Consider the following 21,161-nt stretch of genomic DNA (forward strand, 5'->3'; position numbering starts at 1 on the left):
TGAAGTCCTACTTAAATAACAACAAGAACAATAAGGGTAAGATCTAGAAAGCAAAGTACAGGATTCTACAGAAGCATAAAAGTGCACGGTATAACTTAAGTCAAAGTGCCTACTGGCCAAACGGGTACAAACGGTGTGCAGAGATCAGGTACGGGCTGAAAGCAGCCAAGCCCCTTCTCTTTTCCTCTCATTTCCATCAGGAGAAGTCAAAAAAGCAACGTCGGTCCAGCCTGCAGTCACATCAATGCCAAATGGGGGTGTGTACGAGCCCACGTCGTGATGGCAAACCGATCCTCGTTTCCTCCACGTAAATTTAAATTAATCCACAGGCTTCGCTCTGGAAATGTGTGCGGAGAACAGCAGCAAGGGACAGCAGCGTCGACGCCACGTCCAGGGGAGGCAGAGCGGGCGGCTCACCAAAAATACAGCACGTGGAGCAGGGGGTGCAGCGAGCCCCCAGCTGATTTACCGATTCTAGCCATGAAAGATGACTGTTAGCAGGTAAACAACACTGCTCTTCATTGGGAAAATGAAAAGATCTTTCTCAGAAGTATTTTTTCCCTTCCTGTTTGTCTGATTTTACTATTTCAGACATAAAATATATATATTTTTACAGTATCAGCCCGTTATTGTGTTCGCTCCCTTTAAAGGCAAATGGAGTTTAAAGGATCTTGTCACCAGAAGGGGGGCAGCACGGGGAGGGGAGGCAGACCTTTTATTAAACCTTTTGAAAAAAAAAAAAAAAAAAGATTTCCAACTCATTTTGCAAGTGAAAACAACAAAAGCCATAAAACTCTAGCAAGGGAGAGCTGTCGGTGAGGCTAAGCAGATCCGAACTCCGCCATCCATTTTTCGTACTTCTCCAGGTCCGCAGCAGAAACAGATTTGGAGATTTTCTTCAGAGCCAGCTCGAAGTCCCCCTTGGTAACTGGCATCTGAAGCTCCTCTTTCGAAAGAGCCCGAATCTCTTCCGGAGTTAGGCCGTTAATACGCCGCCGCATTGCCATCAGAGAGGCATCCCTGGAAATACAGGACAAGGTTTGGGAGCTGATTGCCAGCAGCACGTGCTGTAAGCCTGTGGATTTCATCTTCAACGGTGGGAGAGGAACTGCACCCGGGGCTATCTATTCATCCTTTTCTTCCCCAAAAGCACTCTGGATTTCACAGACCCCTCTTTAAGATTTAAGATTTTCCCCTTCTCCCCAGAGGACAGCCAGCAAGTGCCGTGCAACAAATGCTAACACCACGTGGCCCTGCAGGGCTGGGGCCATTGGTGCCTGTGGCTTCTCGTGCTCTTTCTGCTCCTCCTCTCCTCGAGAACACCACTCGTTTCTCACGGCACAGCCCACATGCAGCTTGAAATTACCTTTTCTCTCCCCCCAGTTTTTTTCCCAGCAGGGGATAACAGGTCATTTCACTGTTGCACCGTGTGACACACACCAAGTTCCCAAAACCACGGAGTCATTTCACAATTTCAGCAAAGTAGGAAGGGAAATAAAAAAAATAATCCCAAGCTGTGTTCTTAAAGGATCAGTTTCTCTTGGCAGGGACCCCATCTCTGTAAGGGACGGACAGCTCCTACTGGTAAGCTTTTTCAAATACCTGTCCTCCCCCAGAAAGGCCTGATTTGTCAAAAATTGACACAAGTTGCACAAACAGGATGGAAATGAATTCAATACTAATGCTATAAGCTATCTGCTATACCCCTGCACCTATACAATTCCAGCAGAAATCAAGACACTGCTGTGCTGGGGCTGTCCAAGCATACACCATTGGGAAGCCCCAAGGAAGGGGAAGAATTCTAGGAAAAAATCTTTTCCATTGCACAATCACAGAATTGTAGCTCTTCACCTCACAGGATTTAAGAAAAGAATCCAACCCTGTTGTGCGCTGCATTAACAAACATCAGTAAATGCAGACAAGGGTAACACAAGATTTGCTCAATTTTTTTCCTTTAGACTAAGCAAACCCGCTCACCTCTCATGCAAAGCAGCACGGTTTTTAGAGTGCTCCACACAACAGCAATGCACGTTTTCAGAAAACAGATTTGGGCCCCAAAGTAGTCGCTGTTAGCTCGGCTTCAGCTGTTGTGGGCACTGCCTTTTATCACATAATGCAAATGACGACTTGCCATGCAATTTTATTTGCAAATTAAGGGGAAGGAGATACCTGCAAACATTAGTGATGTCAGCACCAGAATAACCTTCAATCTTCTCAGCAATTTCTTCGAGGCTGATATCAGGATCCAGTTCTACTTCCCGGAGATTAATCTTAAGCAGATCTGCTCTGCCTTTTGCTACAACACAAAAAAATATTTGTTTGAAGCCTTGCAAGAGCAACATTTAAAAAAAAAAAAAAAAAAAAGAAGATACAAGCACAACTTAGATTTTTCATACAAACAAAAGGCTTTAATATAAGGAAAGGAAAAAGAGACAGAGCAAATCATAAATCTCAGCAAAGTGCACAATCAAATACAGTAGAGTATGTGTTTTAAAACTGGATATTAAAAACAGCATACTCTGGAGATGCCTTCCAAAGGCATACATCATTAAAAATGCCTGTTATGTCTCAGGTGACAAAGCATTTGGTGACACGCTACCCAAAGGCACTAAAGCACAAGGCTACAAACGTCTGCTGCTTCTCACATCCCTTTGGATTCATTCTCTGCTCGGGTGTTTGATTGCATATTAGTCACACAGTTTCATTAAAAACACAACGAGGATTCTATTAGCAGAGCTTTAAACAACACCAAAGCCCTAACAATAGGCTGAACTTTAAGCATGTGTTTAAGCACTTTACCCAGTTGGGACCCAAGAAAGCTGCTGAAGCCTGATAGAAAACAGATACATTAAGAGGGTAAACACATTAATGTATTTACAACCCAAATGCCCTGGCATCCCACTTTCAGACCTGGGTGCAGCGCACACACAGGGATAGCCAGCTGCGTAAGTGAGTACTTACGCAGCCAATTAACCATTTTGCTTGTGGAGAGCACACAGGAGTGTGCGCGTTGGGGTACACACACTAAAGAGCCCAGGCTTCTAACAAGGAATTCGCATTTGACAGCTCAGGCCTCGGTGTTACTCTGCGTAACAGTGCTGAAGGAGGGACAAATGCTTTCCTGGCTTTCACTGTGCAGAAACACAAAGCAGCTCAGCATCTTCATATCCACAGGGACCAATTTTTACAGCTTTGAAAAGAGGACAGCCATGGCAGGGGAAGTAGCACTAGGAAAAGCTAAAAGTTTGAAGGAAATATCCACGCTTTCTATTCACTGACACCACAAATTAAAATAAATAAAAGCAGAGGGGAATCAGAAAGCTCATCCAAGGCTGCTGGTAATGGAGAGCTTCACAGATCTGTCAGGAATGCAGGCAGGTATCAATCAGACAGCTGGCACTGGGTATAAAACGGGGATTTACTATTTACAGCAGTGTACACACGGCGTACCTGCAGAGAGCTTCTTGGCTCAGAGAATATTCGTCTGATTTTTCTACTGGGATAAGCAAGCCTCGACAGTAATCCAAAAACGAAACACTGCAGATATATACTCATACCAAATTCTACAATATAGAAGTGTATATATGAAATCTCTCTCTTTTTTTGCAATTAAATTGCCTGACCACATCAAACGCCACGAGGCGGTTACAGATGCATCATTTAGGCTTGCACGGAACAGCTCGACTTCCTTATACACAGAATAAACGCGCCGGCACAGAAGGCTGGAAATAAAACAGGAGCCCATCTTGTATGTTGTCCAGGGTGTAATCTACTGTGTCAAAAAACCAATCTTGCTTAATTAGAAACAAGAGCCGGAGCTGATAGGATTTTAAACTAATTGGTCATAAAGACAGGCATCCCGTTAGTAGCTGTTGCTGTCTGTAACCTGCGCAGACAAGCTGTAGGCCTATTAAGTGTCCTTATACCTGCTCGGCTCAATCACAATTGCTGTCACCACACACGCAGCATCTTGTTATCTGGAGTGCTCATGCAGGGAGACGAGGCGCGCGCTGCACGGGCACAGAAACAAAGCCACGCAAACTTCAAGCGCTGGGGATCTCAAAATTAATAGGACAGCTGAGTGACAGCCAGAAAAGACGAGCCGAGCTGAGCCGTCGCGGGGCAGGAAGGCAATCAGCCCGCTGCATTCGGAGCAGCTCGAAGCCTGGTTTAAGGCAAGCAAGCGGTGATTTACAAGGCACTGAGCCTGGAAGTGCAAATTCACGGAGCCACTTCTTTGCATTCGTCTGCAAGGGCACGGGTGCGTTCGCAGTATTTCTTAACGTGTCCAAAGGGTGCCTTTGATGATCACTCAAGGACTGACTGTTAAACATTTAAAATAATTCCAGGCTCATTAAAATGAGCTCCCTTTCAAAATGTAAGAAGCCAGCAATGGGCTTGCAAAGCAATGCAGCAGCTCTTTGTTTTTAAGCCCCCAAGCGAGCTGTTTTTTTTTTCCTCACTCTTTTTAAATATAAAGCAATCCTACCAAACGATTAACTCCTAAATTTCACTGCTCATCACAAAAGCATCACAATTCCTCACAAATCCAGCAGTCCCAGAGCAGTGCTAAGGCAGGCTTGCAAAGGCCATTTTAAAGTAAAATGCTTGTTCCAAACGTACCTGTGGGTAGAGGTATATAAATCCTCTTTTCCAGTCTCCTTCGGAGAGCTTCATCGATATCCCAGGGAAAATTGGTAGCAGCTAACACCATGACCATCTTGGAGGGGTCGTCGTTTTCCAGAGCACCACCTACCCCTGCAAGCACAACGGTTGGGAGAAATTTCACTAAGATGCTTGCTAAGAAACATTGCACAAACACTGCAAAAGCTCAAACAAAGCTCAGCAACTGCTCCTTATGCTCCTAGAGCCACTTTCCAGACTTTCCATGGCTGAGATGTGGCAGGATCATCACTGCCACAGACAGGGGGACAGTTCATTCTTCCGCTGAGTCAAGGAAAGGCTTTCTTTGGCAGTGCTAATAACACTATACATGTGAAATAATGTGTGTTAATAAATATATGTTAATTAATATGTGAGTGCAGCGCTGTCAGCCCCACTGACAATGCTCTCTCTGCCAAATCTGGCCACGGAGGTCACAAAATCACCCCCTGGCCTCCCAAATGAGGACTGCAAAGAAATGATCACTTTGGGGCAAAAAGTTGCCTACGCAGGGTGAATATTTGAGGCAATTATAAATGGTGGTTCAACAGCAACTGCAGTGCAGAGGTGGCTGTCAAAGCACTACGCCACAAAACGTTCCTCATGGTGGTGTGTCGTGTCGCACAGAACTGGTACTAAATGTGACTTAAAGGGTAATGTTAGCTGCCACCACAGCAAAATGAGATCTGGTCACTGGGTCCCTGAGCAGGAGATGCGAGGAAATAAGAGAAATTTGTTTAAATTGCATCAGAAATGAACGCCTGCTTTAAACTTCTCAAATTTCCATTATCTGCTTCTCCTAGAGCAAGGTGCCTCTTAAAAAGGAGTTCTCAATTTTCCATCAAAATGGCTGTTTCAGAAAGAAATAAAGCAGAGCACCTTGCTCCGTTATCTGCCTTCAAGCACTCAGAAAACGCACTCCTCCCAATTTGCCTTACTTCCCCCCACCCACAAAGCTAGGTTTTCCAGCTGGTTCGAGTTTTTTACATCCCCATCTGTAACGGAACAGCACCCCGGCCCCCAAATTACAGCTAAGCCTGGAATCTTTACCGTCCATTTGCACCAGCAGCTCCGACTTGACTCTGCGACTGGCCTCGTGCTCGTCAGACGTGCCTCTGCGGCTGCAGATGGAATCTATTTCATCTATGAAGATTGTTGTCGGAGCGTAAAACCTCGCCTTGATTCAAATGAAAACACCGCTGTTAAGACCGAAGCAGCAAGCACAGGCCCTCACCTGACCACGACGCAGTTCAGGCAGAAATACCACGGAGATGACTTCCCCGTTTGTCACAAGAAAACAATTCGAAACCTTTGATTTACAAACTGCTTAAGTTTCTACACTTCAAATTGTGCCCCTCGAGTCAGAGGTCTTTCAGTGTTGGTTGGTTTTCCTCAGAAACCAGCATTGAAAAGGGGAAAAGGAACACAAGCACTGTTCAGGCAGGTTTTTTTTAATGTTTAGGTTTTTATGCTGGTGAGGGCAAGGCACAGGGGACAGAAAGGAACCCAGTCTACCCCAAAACAGAGAGGTTTCAACTGAGAGGGTGCTAGAAACAAAATGAAGATCCCAAAGAGGTGAATGACCCTGCAGAGTGGATCCTGTCTTTCACACAGCCTGCATGATGGACTGCACTCAAAAATTCAGTGAGAAGCTCATGTCCATCACTCAGAGCAGAAACAGAAATAATGTTTCTATTGCTCCTAAAATAACAGCTCCCAAGCCCTTCCAATTTCAAATTATTTATTATGGGCTTGGTATCCCATAACTAAATAACTGAATTTCTGTCAAGGTCACCACTCTACCTTTGACCTGGAAGAAAGCATTTCCTTCGTAACCCTCAGTGACATATCGGAACAAGATGGATACACACACATTGTCTTTTTCTGTCTCAGTGCAGCGAGCTCCATACTTTCAGAGCACTACTGAGGGGCAGGAAACTGAGAGAGAGGTCCCTGCTCACCTTGGAGCTCCCCAGAGCACATCATTGAGGACATACCATTTCAAACAAGAGGCGGACAAGCTTCTCAGACTCGCCCCTGTACTTCGATGTGAGCGTGGAGGAGGACACGTTGAAGAAGGTCGTTCCACATTCTGTAGCAACAGCTTTCGCGAGCATTGTTTTGCCAGTGCCGGGAGGACCAACCATCAGCACACCCTGAGAGGTGAAAACAAAGGGGATGAACAACAAATGAAGGAAATTTGCACTATAGCCCTCTACACTACGTCTCAGTATAATCCCAAATCTGTATTTTAATTGCTTAATGACAATTGTCATTGGTAGAAAACAAAAATATCCCATATAATGAGAGCAGCATGAAAATGTTCTGCCATTTCTTTGCCTTACCACTTCACCCGAGCCAAAATCACAACAGGCACCAGCTGCTGCTGCAGCTCTCACCTGGCAGGCAGGTGACAGATTTACAGCCTTGCTCTGAAACAGACGGAGCCCAGACTTGAACTTGGGCCCTTCCTGTCTCACAGGTGGCTGTACACGTGGATGAAGAGAGTGAAGTCGTCATCTTTTTGGAACAAAGGCTGCTTCGTGAAGAAAGTTTCACAGAAACCAAAACGCTTTTGCAGAAAGTAGAGCATTTTTCTGCAGAACAACATTTTGCCAACAAATCCTAACCAAGTGCATGTATGAATCTGGTTGATTTTTACAAGTTGGTGTTGTTTTTTTTTTACAAGATGAGGTATTAGGAAGAAATTCTTCCCTCAGAGGGTGGTGAGGCCCTGGCACAGGCTGCCCAGAGAAGCTGTGGGTGCCCCATCCCTGGAGGTGCTCAAGGCCAGGCTGGATGGGGCTTTGGGCAACCTGGTGTGGTGGGAGGTGTCCCTGCCCATGGCAGGGGGGTGGGACTGGGTAGGCTTTAAGGTCCCTTCCAACCCATTCTGTGATTCCATGATCATCTCAGCACTATACAAGCAGGTTTTGAGTTGGACACGAGTGCTCTCAGGACCCATGTAGTGACTGCAGCACGGAGGCTGGTTAACTATAAAGCAAAGACAGGCTCTTTAAGTGAGCCACAACAAAAACAATGCCGGTTTCTGAAGATAACTGACCCATCATGAGGTCACTGCTCACTCTCAGCACTAAATCAGGATAACGTTTTTAAATAGTTACCCTCACGAATCATCTTTCCAACCCCTTCAGCACCAGAGCTGGGACAACACATTGTTCCAGCCCCTCACAGCACTAGGAAAGGCCACTGGCGTTTTGAGCATGCTACGAAATCGCAGTGCTCCAGCAGCTTTTTTTTTTTCCCCAACGGCAAGGTCTGACTACATGCTAACAAGAGCTTCCTCAAGTAAAGTTGTGGCGTGTTGCAGGGGTAATGAAATTAGCCGGAATTAGAATTGCACATCATAATGTGCTTGGCAATTAATATCTTACAGAAAACGCCACAGCAGTAAAGTATCTGTTAAATGCAAGCCACGGAGCAAATTAGATTTCAGCTGTTCCCTGCAACAAAAAATTTACTTCAAAAAGCACAAAGAATGGCCTGGAAGAGATCTATAAAAACAAATCAACCGGGAATGCAATTATTCAAAAACGAACTCTTCAAAAGCAATCGCCTGTCTGTATTCCATTTTCCATTAACTCTTAATACCTTTATTGCCATTTAACACTTAGCTAATGCAAGCTCAACATACATTCACTGGGAAATTAAGTCAGAAATGTTCATCCTTCCCCCGTGCAGCTAACAGCCCAATGTCACTCTTCAGGCTGCTCAAGGTTCCCTGAATTCCAGGGCAGCGAGCATGAAAAGTAAATTGAGTTTTTTTTTTACTCTACACGAGCACTCAGACAGATACGGATTTGAGTTGCTGCAGAGTCACGCTGATGTTGTGATAATATTGCAAGTACAAGTCTGGAGTGCCTGGGTGAAAATTACTCAGCCTGTAATAGAGCTGACTTACCGGCCTCTCGGAGTTTCAAAATGTGCTTATTTAATATTTTAAAACAAGCAGTGCCTCACTTCAAATCCCACTTCACCTGGGCTCAACAAACTGCACTTACTGCAGGACCTAGTGACCCCAGGGGCTAACGTCCTTTCTTTGTGTCCTGGTTTCAGTTTTGGATGCATTTTTAGTCCTCCATCATTCTGGAAGGGCAAATTCCAGCTTCAGCCACACACCCTGCTCCCTGCTGAACCCGAAGCCCATCGCTTTGGGCCTCCTGCACAAGTATTTCAGCGAGCATTACCTAGCACAGGACAGTGGTGGCATTATCTACGTGCCTGACACAGGTGCAAAGCCTGGGGAACACCATGTTCTACAGAGATTTAAAAAGAAAAAAGTCAGCTATGAAAAAAAAAAAAGCAGACAAACCTTGAAGACTCAGGAAAACAAGGTGTTCACGGCTGCAAAGAGAAGCACATCGGATCAAGTTGCTCTTTCTCTTTGCAACTAGGAGGGGCTGCCACTTACTCACTAGTTAAAATCCTTGACGAACACAAAGGCTTCTTTATTCCTCCTCTAAGGCTCTGTTAATCCCAAGTATTCCAATAAGAAGCTGAAACACACCACGGGGAGTAAGTGTTTTGATGAAATCACCGCAGGGTTACTTCTTGTTGTTGTAACAATCACTAGCAGAGCAGTGGGAAGCACAGGGAGCAAGCGGGCCTTCTTGGAACAAAACAGTTCAGAGGAAAAGCAGGAGCAAGCCTTGGGACCCTCAGCAACCCGCGGCTGCAAGCACACAGCCCGGTGCTGGATCAGGAAGGCAGCTTGCTCCTCTGTGCCAGGCAGCGTCCTGGGAATGAATGCAGGGGCAAACTGCGAGGGCTGTCGTGGGAATTGTTCTCGGCAGCGTCTGAACATCCCAAGCCAGATCTGGCTGCCTGTTCCATGAGTTCCTGTCCTGAATGGCCAGGCTCAACAAACGCCTGCTGCTCCGCTGATTACCGCGAGCAGCAGCCTTCCCTTCAGAGCTTCTCATCCTTGTGGCACAGCCAGAGGTCAGCAGTAGGGAAAACACATGCTGTTCTACGTGAAAAATAAATTCAGGAGAGTTACAGCTTCACAAGCCCCCAGGGGAAAGGCTAACAATGAAGACTCTTCATGGACTCGTCAGAAATCAATTTGCATTTCAGGCTGAAGGGAGGAAATCATCTTAGCATTTTTTTTCACCTCGCTTTCAGAAGTGATACTGGCCAGCAAGAAAGGATAATCCCATGCAAAGAGGAAGAGACTAACTCTGAAGATGAGGCTGTTGTTTCTCTACCCACTGCCACAATATTTGGAGAGACAAAGCCATCAGCACCCTACATTCCCTGCAGCCTGCTGAGATACCTGCCTTAACAGACAGACGGCCACTACGTGCTCCAGGCATGTTAGGTGGAAAAGCAGCACAGCTCTTCAATCCCTTAAAAAGCTTTTGAAGGCAGGACAGGTGAAGCCTCCGTAGCCTATGAAGGAATGGATCAAATTCCTCTGTGCCAAGACGAAGGGAGGGAGTTTCAACAGACATTAAAGAGAAGTATGAGGACCAAACAGGAGGAGATGGGGCAAGCGTTAGTAACGCGAGGTCTGATGTATGCTGCTGAGCCAGTGACTAAAAAACTACTCATGGACACAGCAATCCCTACACACGCCATTTCTTTGGAGACTCCGGATGACAGACAACTTGCAACAGAGTCTCTTCTCCCCCAGTTTATCATTAAATGCTTCCACGTAACCAGAAGGCTCATCTCTGGTCCATCAGGAGCCCAGCCCAGCCCCATATCCTTGCTGTTGCCTGCAGTTGGCGGTCAGAGTAAAAAAGAGCTGCCATATGCAGAATAAAACAGTTCCCAAAACTGCTTTCCTCGGTAAAATGCTGAAGAGCAGCCGTTCTATTAAGCAGAGCTTCCCATTAAGCATTTCTGCCTCTCTCAGTGCACCCTATATGCTTGCTAACGTGTACAGGCTGACACACAGAAAGTATTAGCATCAAGAAGCAATCACGGAGTAAGCACAAGAGAATTATTTAGTGTAAAGCCTGCATCCATTTCCAGCTGTTTACTTCTGCACATTTTACGTGAATCATTACGAGAGGATTTCACGAAACAAATTCCTGAACTTTCCTGTTTGGCATTTTAGCCATCGACTGCAGTCAGCCACACATGCTAAAACAGCAGACGTGCATAACTAGGGCTTGCCATTTACTCAGACACCAAATAAATCCCCACCTTCCAAGGTCTTCGGATCCCTTTGAAGAAATCAGGCATCCACATCGGAAGGACGACGGCTTCTCTTAATAATTTCTTGGCTTCTTCCAAATCTGCTATGTCATCCCTGGGCGAGAAGAAACTTTTATGAGATTCCCGTACAGGAATATTCCTCCTGCTTTTACACAAGGACAACCAAAAGCTTTTCACCCGCTGCCATCCCTTTTTAGCATGCCAGCGTGTGCCTCGTGAGAGCACTCCTATAATCCCACGACCTAAAACTAAATCCGTTTGTGAAAGGTAGGGGGAAAAAATGATTTTCCCGACTCAAGTTTCTCTGAGCTGCTTAATTAAAAATTGTTTTGTATCATGCGAACACCCAAGCAGTATCTTTAGAGATCTCTGGAGTACGCTTTTATTTCGGCAGCACTTGCAGTGGATGTGCTGCATCGTAACACCAGTTAGCAGCAAGAGCCTGACTGTCATCAAATTAATACACTGTTAAAACCAAAAGATCTTGCTTTGCTTATTTGTAGGAGACTGCGGTGGCTCCCTGTTTTAAAGGCTTAGGAGAAGAACAATTCCTCCCCCTTTCCATCCTGGCAAAACCACTTCAATGGAGAAAATCCTCATACCAATGAATGCTCGGATTCCTTGACACAATATCCCTTTCCAGAGCTTCAACCAAGTCTTTGTCGTAACCCGCTCCATCAAATTTTGGAATTTCCCCATCACCAACACCTTCCTGGGGTATTTTCTTGCCCTAGAAGTGAAAGTCACACAGGCTCATGAGGACATTTTGCTTTGCACATATCCTTTACCATTAAAACATTGCAGCGATGGCTGGTTTAGCCTCTGCTGGAGCCACGAGATGATGTGAAGCTTTAATGCAGCACCACAACGGGCAGCACAACCAACGTTTTCACACCCTGCACACCATGAGGAGCCCCCAAACACCCGTGTTTGCTGGTTGAATTAGTGAACCCAACGCTCTTACCAGTGCTAAACCACTCTTCAGACACCTGACCGGCCAAATGCACGGATGCAACTTGTGGAAGAACGGAGATGGTGCTGGGACTTCGTGCTGCACTGCAGCCTGGTTGAAGACCAGACCACGTGAAGCCTGTTTGGAAGATGCTAAACCTGCTGCATCCCCTGCTTGAGCTCAGCCAGGGGCACCCCACCGTGACAGAAGAACACGAAGCTCTTACACCCACTGTCTTTGATGGAGGAAAACCGCGAAGGGTCTCTCCTGGTGTTTAAATAAAACCTTCTTGCCTGGCAATTTCTCCTGCAAGCTAGCCATTTTGTTTCTCTCATTCACAAGCAAGCTCTGTAAGGAGTTAAAAGCTTGCCAAAAGGTCATGTTCATTTAAGGACGGCACTGAAAGCCCTGAGCAAGCTCCCCGGTCACCCAGGCTTCTTCAAACTCCAGTCATTTCTGCAGCAAGCTGCAACCCATTGAGCAACTGAGTCCAGTCCTTCCTCTGCCCCTGACAGCCCCCACTTTCTGGCTTAATGCCTCCACAACGCCGGTGAGCTTACGGGGTCAAAGCAACATTTTCACTTTGAAGCATCACAGCACATTCTCCTCCTTCTCTCGGGCCTTTGACGACGGAAAGTGCCCAAGAAGCTGCTGCAGGACTCTCCAACTCAACCTCCAAATGCCACCAGTGAGCAGGTTACAGAATCTCAGCTGGTGGCACAAGAGAAGCCTCAGCAAAGGGCTCAGAGGCAGCTGGAGACACACAAATAACATCACGGAGGAGAAAGGAAAAGGAAGTGACTGCACCCTCTCGCCCACTGTTTGACCCCGAGGCTGGTGAGGGAGCAGATTTACCTCCCCCCCTGTTTTTATTTCTCTCTTCTGAGTGAACATGGTGCTGTTCAGTGCTCCCAGCTCAGGGTTTCTGCGCTGGAAAGCAAGCTGAGGGCTGTGGTTAGCCAAAAAGGTGGTGTCAGAAACGTAATGGCAAGGTGTAGAAAGTAAAGGGAGACAAAAAGCCCCGTGGAGTTCGGAAGGTTTCAGAAGAGAGAAAATGCAATCCAAATGGAACTATAAAAAAAATCACAGTAAAGCAAAAGGTATTTGCTGTCTTTGTTAAAATCGCTCTCATATCCCTCTGTAAGGAACTGATTTTCCTAGTGGAAGAGTGAAACTGAGCAAGGGCAGCTCAGGAGGCAGGGCGAGCTGGTGGAGGAGGCTGGAGCAGCTCAAACCCACGGCCCTGAGGCAGGGCTGCCTGCCGGAGAGGTTCAGGGGGAGAAAAAAGGACAAATAGACCAGCCAAGGTGGGCTCTTAGTGTGGTATAGCTGAAAGAAGAGTGAAAAACGGAGAAAAGGAAAAGCAAAAAAGGGAGAGAGGGAGAGAAAGAAGAGAGGAAAAAGCAACAACTGCCAGATGCCCTCTGCACCCCGTGCTGCCGAAGGTGGCAGCTCAGCTGGGCAGCCAGCCCTTCCCAGCACCGCCAGGGAAAAGGGGACGTGCCAAACAAAGCTGGACACGATGATTTCTGCTGATACATCCCAGCCTTTCTTCTCCACAGCTGCCGAGCTCCCATCCTCCAGCAGAAATTGCCCTTACTGCCTCCGAGGGCATGGCTGCTCTGCACCGCTGACCACCGACCCGTTTCCGTGACATCCAACTCCTCTTGGGTCATCCTCCTCAACGGGATGACCTTTGTGCCAAGGCCATTAATTTAAGAGTAGAAGAAGAGTCCTGGTCCTGAGGAAATCCATGGGTAATTTGCCAATTGATTGAGACTTTCAGTTTAAACTCCTCTTGCTGCTTAATTCCTCCCCAACTCTTCTTCTACACCACAAGCCCTCGAGATTAACTAATTAATTCCCATGTGGCAGCCAGGTAGATGAATTTATTTCCCTAAGGCATTAACTCAAGCTCTGTTTGAGTTCTTTCTTTCACAGAAAGTGCTGGTAAAGGCAATACCTGTGCTCAAGCCGTTCATTTTCCCTCCGTTCTGCATTTGTTCCTCAACTTTGCGTACGGTTTAGATAAAATTAACAACTCCAGTTGCCTTGTCCCTTCTCAATACAGGCATGGTCAACACAACTCACAATTCCCCTGAGACAAGAGCAGACGCAAGAAGTTTTAATGGAAATTTCTGCTCCCAACCCTGCCATCTACCTACCAGTTCTTTCTTTATTCTGGGATGGAGATTAAAAAGCCTTCCAGTTCCAATTCACACAGGTCTGTACTTCCACCTATGTGCAGCTACCTCATCTCACATCTTCTTTTCCATAATTTGCCTTGCCTATATGCTTCTGATGTTGCATGTTGGAATAATCGAGCAAAAACCATTCTTTTATGGTATTTTAAATCACATCTTGATCGATTTTAATATTCACTTCACTGATAGAGCAGCACAGCCCTTCGCTATTTCATACCCTTTGCAGCACCCATCCTTGCCCACTGAGGATCAAAAATAATCTGAAGACTACTCATAAAAGCATCCAGGTATGGTATTATGCAGCTTCTAAAAGACATACGGGGTAACATCCATGCCTCCTCTTTAAGCTGAGCTATTGAACTGAAGCGACGATTCTTGGAAATGATGCAGCAGAAGGTACCTTGAGAACCAGCCCAACAATTTCCCATGGAAATAAGAAGAAAGCAGCACTTGAAAGCAGTATTTTAGAAAAAGGAATGTGTAAATGTAAGGGTTTAGTGGATAAACACCATCCGTGTGGGTTTCAGGTCAAAATTATTTTACAGAGCACTCTAAAAGGCCATTTACTGGCACAGTCAGGTTAAAACTCCTAATAGCAGGATGGATACAGCCAGAATGAAAAGACGATATGGCCTGGGAAGGACAAACAGTGATAAAAGGCTTCACATACACAGGCAAAATACTCTTAAAATGTACTTCCTATAGCTGCTTGAAAAATATTAGAAATAAATATACATATTGCATGGTAATATTACAGCCAGGAAAGGGTACAACCTACTGCACTGCAGCAAACATCTTAGGAAATCATAGAATCATAGAATATCCTGAGTTGGAAGGGACCCTTAAGGATCATCAAGTCCAACTCTTGACACCGCACAGGTCTACCCAAGTTCAGACCATGTGGCTAAGTGCACAGTCCAATCTCTTCTTAAATTCAGTCAGGCTCGGTGCAGTGACCACTTCCCTGGGGAGCCTGTTCCAGTGTGCAACCACTCTCTCTGTGAAGAACCCCCTCCTGATGTCCAGCCTAAACTTCCCCTGCCTCAGCTTAACCCCGTTCCCGCGGCTCCTGTCGCTGGTGTTAATGGAGAAAAGGTCTCCTGCCTCTCGACACCCCCTTACGAGGAAGTTGTAGACTGCGATGAGGTCTCCCCTCAGCCTCCTCTTCTCCAGGCTGAACAGGCCCAGTGCCCTCAGCCGTTCCTCGTACGTCTGCTTTAACTGTTGCTTTTAACTTAACATAAAGCATTACTGAACTTTGTGATTCAACGTCTGGGGTGACCTCATTGCAGCTTTTCAGTACTTAATATTATAAAAAAGGATGGGGAGCACCTTTTTGCTCCGACAGACAATGACAGGACAAGGAGGAATGGCTTTAAAATAGCAGAGGGGAGATTTAGATTAGAGATAAGGAGAAAATTCTCCACTCTGAGGGGTGCTGAGGCCCTGGCACAGGCTGCCCAGAGAAGCTGTGGATGCCCCATCCCTGGAGGTGCTCAAGGCCAGGCTGGATGGGGCTTTGGGCAACCTGGTGTGGTGGGAGGTGTCCCTGCCCATGGCAAGGGGTTGGGACTGGGTGGGCTTTAAGGTCCCTTCCAACCCAAACCATTCTGTGATTCTACACAGTAGGCCACAGAGGAAAGTTTCTCTTAGCTTTACTCCAGACTGAAAGCCTGCAACAGTCGCAGACCAAGAAAGAATAAATCTGAGAGGGAAGTTAAACCTATTTTCATGCCTGTGTGTAAAATACGGGAAGTTGCTCTAACTTCTTTCGCTTCCCTTGCCTGGCTATTTACTCTTTCACTCAAAATGTTCTTCAAAGGAAAGCCATGGGTTCCTTACATAAATAACCAAACAACGGAAGAAATTGTAACCTGCTGTGATTTTTGCATACGTACCTCAGACAAAGAAAGCAAAATAACCACCAGGTAGCTAGAAAAACGCAAAGAGAAGAGCACGTTTTTTGAGTAGACATGAGCAGCTATTTTCCTTCTGCCACCTAGTGACCGATTTATTCAGATGAGGGCAGCATTTAAGACGTGCCATGTTAAACAGCCCTTCAGGACCTCCTCTGCCTGACAGCAGCAGTGTCACCAACCACGTTATTCCCAGAGAAAAGTATTGTACGAGTCATGTTGTTGGGCTCCTTATAGCAAACCCAGTAATGCTCATCCGAGGAAATCTTTGAGAGCAGAGTTCAGCTTAATTAGAGCCGAGGCTCTGAAGGCTGCCTCACACACACGCAGCTGGTGAACCTGTCACAAACAATGCCTCCAAGCCCCGGTGTAGCTGGCAGAACTGTAAACAAGTTCACAGATCCTTACCAGCTCTTTATAGCTTGTAGGACATACCCTTGTTATCTTAAATCTTCCTGATGCAGAGGTGAGAGATTTCTAAAATGATTACGCTTTAACCGTGTGGTCACTCGGTGGCACTGCTGAAGATGTGCCTGGCCCTACCTGCTCGTGGTGACGAGGGTTGATATTACTCACTGCTTTCCCTGAATATCAGAAAAGCAATTTATGATGATGAAAGAGGTCATCTTTTAAGTTTTCCCTGCGCTGAGATGCAACCTGCAATAGAAAGGCCATGAAGGGGCTAACCAAAGTCATCTGGAGGAAAACTGGACTAAATATTTTCTGATTTGTCTGCCAAGAGCCATACAATACTGAGCGTGTGCCCTGTAGGAAGAGGCCTCTTTTATCACTGTCTGTCAGGAAGGGAAAGCCACTACAGCCCGCTCTGGACTTGAATCACGTATACCACAGATTCCTCGTGTTCCCAGCACTGACTCCACAGCTGAATTGAAAAATGCAAGCTCCTCAAAAAGCAGTTTGCGCACACAGGCATTTTTCTCCACCACAAAACAGTCCTTCCTATATATCAGTTGCTTTGACATCATTATTTGACAGTGAGTCACTGTTTCTCCTTTTCTATCAGTTCAGCACTGCTTCTTTGTCATGGGTCCACAGAGGAAAGAATCCCCAACTTACTCCAGTTCACTGCATTGTTGTTTATTTTTTTCCTTAAAAGAAGGACAAAGCCTTTCCAAGAAGCATCTTCCTAAACACCATAACAACAACAAAAGCTTTTTTTCATAAACAAAAGAAAATTGAAGTTGCTCAGAGCTTGCTTTCGCTGCATCTCCTTCACACCAATTCCAAATATGTAATTTCAGACAACTTGGCACACATTTACATACCATCACATCACTGACAAAACTCTACTAGACTTCCACACACACCCAAATTTTACTATGGCATGGCAGCAGCGACAGCACTGTGGAATTAATAATGTAATGACTGAAGGCTAGAGAAGAGCGCTGGTCTCACTTCTGTACTTTTTATGTGGAAATCTTTGTACAAGACCTGAATTGACCCATTTTTTTTAAAAAAAAAAAAAAAAAAAGAAAAAAAAAAGAGGGGAGAAGGGACTTTACCCTGACAGATTAAGGTCAGGATTATTGTGGTTTCTTTTTCTATTTTTTTAAATTTGTATTTAATAAGTGGAATTATGAATGCTTCCCTTTTCACCTGTGCATGGCAGCTCCTTCCCCCCATGTCTTACCTTGTCATCCCTGCCTCTAGCCCTGGGCTCCCTGTCGCGGCTGCCTGCAGATTTGTCGCTCCTGGCCGCCGGGTGCGCTCTGCCCGCGGGCCCCCGGGGCTGCAGGCCTGGGGAGTCCTTCCTCAAGGGCTTTGCTTCTCGGTTGGGACGTTTGATCTGAGGTGGGGCCCTAATGATAGAAAAAACACAACAAAAACAGAGTAAAGAGAGCAGTGTTAAGGAGGAAGGATTCTAGTAGTTCGTTAATGGCTTTTAGCGATTTATCATCTGAGCTGACAAGCCCTGGTGTCTTAGCTCTTGATATCTGAAAACCCAGCAATCTATTTCTGTCTAACAATCAAAAATAGAAAAAAAAAAAAAAAAAAAAGCAAAAACACAAAGTTTCGACGGTGGGGAATAAAAGAAAATTATCAATATTATTATATTATACCAGCCAATACTGTTATACAAATTTTACAACAAACCTGTATGCTTGCAACAAGAGAGGAAGCAACTTGGTAAAAGTGCTGGAAGCACAGTTTCCTCTGAATACATCAGGCTTTACTCAGATGCACAAGTCCTACACAGCCAAAAGACACTGCTAGCAAAAAATAAATAAATGCTGGCTAATAACTCTGACAGGTCCCAAAACAGGAAGAGAGAATTTTAAAAACAACCCTCCTACCTCCAAATTAATTCCCCCGAAAATGTCAAAACGTAAAAAAGTGCCTAGAAAGCAAAAGCAAGCAGAGCCAAACTGCAAGCACCTGTACTTGCGTGCATCACCCACGGTATCAAAGGGAACTCAGTAGTGGCATGAGGAGGCAGAATTGGTTTTTGTGACGAGGTGTCACAGCCATTTTGTTCCAGGGATCAAACTTGAAACAGAAAACTGAAAATACGTGGCCAGAAGTGTCACCCAAGTTTAATTAGAGTTCCCTCCTGGATCTTCTACTTAGCCTTGCTCTGAGTAACTCAAAATTTGCTAACTGCAAAAAAACATTTTCGTGGAACATGACTTAAAAGGAGTACGTATGGATATGCAGTCTTGCATAAAACTGCTGCATTTTGCTTTGTATACATTTTCATCAAGCTCAACAGCACAGGAGAGTGGTTAGTTTTCCTTACTTACGTGCAAAAAATTTAAATTTCAGATAAATTTTAAATTTAGCATTTAAAAATGCAGATGAACTATGGGGTCCTTACCTCTACTACAGATACAAGAAGGAATTTATCTTGTACTTCCCGTGGTATTACCATAAAATTCTGATAATCATTTCTACCACTCACTAAAGGAATCGTTAATACTATTTTTACATTTACATTTTTTAGGGTTTTCTAAAAGCGAAGAACAGCTTGTTTGAAAATCACGCAGCACATGAATTTACACATAAACTTGGCATTTCTTTCTGCTAACCCAGATCTTTCACTTTCCTTTTTTTTTTCCTTTGAATATATGAGTACACCAACAGCAAAATTCTTTGTTATTAAAATATTAGAAGAATGTTGGCATATTAGCCTTTATTCTTGTATTTTAATTAGATTTTTTTTTCTTCCAACAACCTGTGTCAAGCTCTATTAGGGTAAAACCAGGAATCTCACAACACACACGTGCAGTTTATTTTAAGAAAACTATTAGTTAGTTAAAGTTACTTTTAGAGTGGTTACAAAAGGAAAACCAGCATGTACAGCAGAACGTGGTTAGCAAAAAAATTAACCAGCTGATTCAATAAAGGTCACATCTCTAACTAGGGAGCAGTTTCTAACCACTGTGTCCTTCCAGCTCCTCCAGTTCCAGCTCTTTCCAGAGTCCTCAGCCATAAACGAATTCAACTGCTTAAATAAATTGAAGTGGAAAAGTTTTCTCTCTGCATATGACAAAGGCAACTGTCACCAAAAGCTCACTGAGCTCTCCAGCAGACTCTAGCTCCAGGACTGACTTAGTCTCTCCCACCAGAATAAAAGCCTGACTTTCTTTAGAACTCTAGTAATAAATCTGACTGTAATTTATTTACATTTCCCCCCCCCAACGAATTATATTTAAGCTTTATTAGAAGTAACTAGGGCATAAATGAAATGATTTTCATGTTACAAATACATTCAAAAAGAAAAGGAACTTGAAATTGAGGCAAACCAATTTTATTCCATCCACCCTGCCTGAGCCTCTCATTACCTGTGTTCAGCTGGAACAGGAGGGGGCCAAACAGCGGGGTCTCTGTAAGGCTCATCTTGACAGGACACAGGGATATCTGCGGGTCTGTCCATTTTAAAGCTCTCTAAAGTGCTGACAATGCTCTTAACTTGCTCATACTCTTCAACTAATTCTTGTCGGACCTTCAGAAACACATAATTTAGAAATAGTTACAATTCCAACTTTATTTTTAAACCACAGAAAGCAGTTCAAAACATACACTGCCCTCGAGAGCTGAGCACTCACCAACCCCAGCCCTATCAGGCTGACAACACCATCAAAAGTCAAATCTGTTGGGTTCATCTTCGTGCTTGTGAGTGTCACGACCAGACTTGGAGATGGGACTTTTAATGATTGCTCCATAATGCGTGTTATTGCCCAGATTTACATGTGCATGTTGACACATATGCACACGCACACGTGGTTTTATGGTGTAAGAGCCCATTCTTTAACATTTGCAGATCTTTAACATTGGCATAAAAGAAGCACAATTTCTAAGGTTATAGTTATAAAACTGAGTCTGTAAATAAAATGCTGTAAAATTAACTGTGACGTGCACAGACCTACCGTACAGTCAAAGCACAACACCATTCTTATTTGGATTAGGAAGACCAGAAGAGAAAAACAGGATCACTAATGCCCTACAGCATCAGTTCAAGTGATAAGTAAAGCACGCGAGCCAAGAATGAGAGGAAATTATGTCTCAAAGAAACCTGGTTGCAGAATTCTGCAGCTGAATTATGTACTTGACTTTTCCATTGCCACTTAGCACTGCTGCAGTGACTTCAAAATTATTTACTCAATATGGCTTCAGTTCACGTTTTCTGTCCATGAAGCCTGGGAGAAATAATCTCGGAAGAAATTTGACAAGCTTTAAGTGATACGGCTTGTTATGAGACGGAGTTTTCCACGTTAAGGTCGGTGGTTCGTAGCACATGACAGCAGCCAAAAAAAAAGGCACTGTGCATCCTCACTGAGAAACACGAGCTCTCGGTGCATTAGTCTAAGATGTACTTGGATTCACCTAAGTGCTCTTGTATGGCATTTTACCCGTCCCCCACCTATCGCTCACTGATGCTTTCCATCCTGTGGGATCAGCCTCCACGCTTCCTTCATCTCCAGCTGCTCAAGGGTCATAGCCTCCAGCTGTCACCTCTTCACCGAAGGGCTGGTGTGCAGCTAAAACCGATCCCTGCCTCGCTGTGCATGCCTGAGGATCAGGATTGGCACACCACAGCTAGGATTACCTTAGGGTAACGTGAATCTTGCCTGTACCAGGCTGGCAGCTGGAACCACAGAGCCATCTTGGACCTTTCTGTCCTCTAGGAAGGCACAGAGTCCCTAAAAGCCCTTGAGGAGACACGCTGAAGCAAGGGTATTTGCAGGCTGCCACCAGGCACACAACCAGCATACCCCATAC

At 45.1% G+C, this 21,161-nt stretch overlaps 1 protein-coding gene across 2 annotated transcripts in view; it reads right to left on the bottom strand.

Moving 5' to 3' along the window:
• Window positions 1–734: 734 nt before the first annotated feature.
• KATNAL1 (katanin catalytic subunit A1 like 1) overlaps window positions 735–21,161 on the bottom strand; it is a 32,360-nt gene continuing 11,933 nt past the window's right edge. For both annotated transcript variants that reach the window (XM_068672496.1, XM_068672504.1), the window contains exons 3-11: window positions 19,724–19,884; window positions 17,572–17,740; window positions 11,451–11,578; window positions 10,837–10,942; window positions 6,660–6,818; window positions 5,713–5,839; window positions 4,624–4,758; window positions 2,170–2,296; window positions 735–1,020 (exon numbers count right to left, since the gene is read on the bottom strand). In XM_068672496.1, coding sequence (XP_068528597.1) covers window positions 822–1,020; window positions 2,170–2,296; window positions 4,624–4,758; window positions 5,713–5,839; window positions 6,660–6,818; window positions 10,837–10,942; window positions 11,451–11,578; window positions 17,572–17,740; window positions 19,724–19,884 — 1,311 coding nt within the window. In that variant the 3' untranslated portion in view covers window positions 735–821. The remainder of the gene's footprint in view (window positions 1,021–2,169; window positions 2,297–4,623; window positions 4,759–5,712; window positions 5,840–6,659; window positions 6,819–10,836; window positions 10,943–11,450; window positions 11,579–17,571; window positions 17,741–19,723; window positions 19,885–21,161) is intronic.

The sequence above is a fragment of the Anas acuta genome, chromosome 1 (genome assembly GCF_963932015.1).
Source record: "Anas acuta chromosome 1, bAnaAcu1.1, whole genome shotgun sequence".
Classification (NCBI taxonomy): domain Eukaryota; kingdom Metazoa; phylum Chordata; class Aves; order Anseriformes; family Anatidae; genus Anas; species Anas acuta.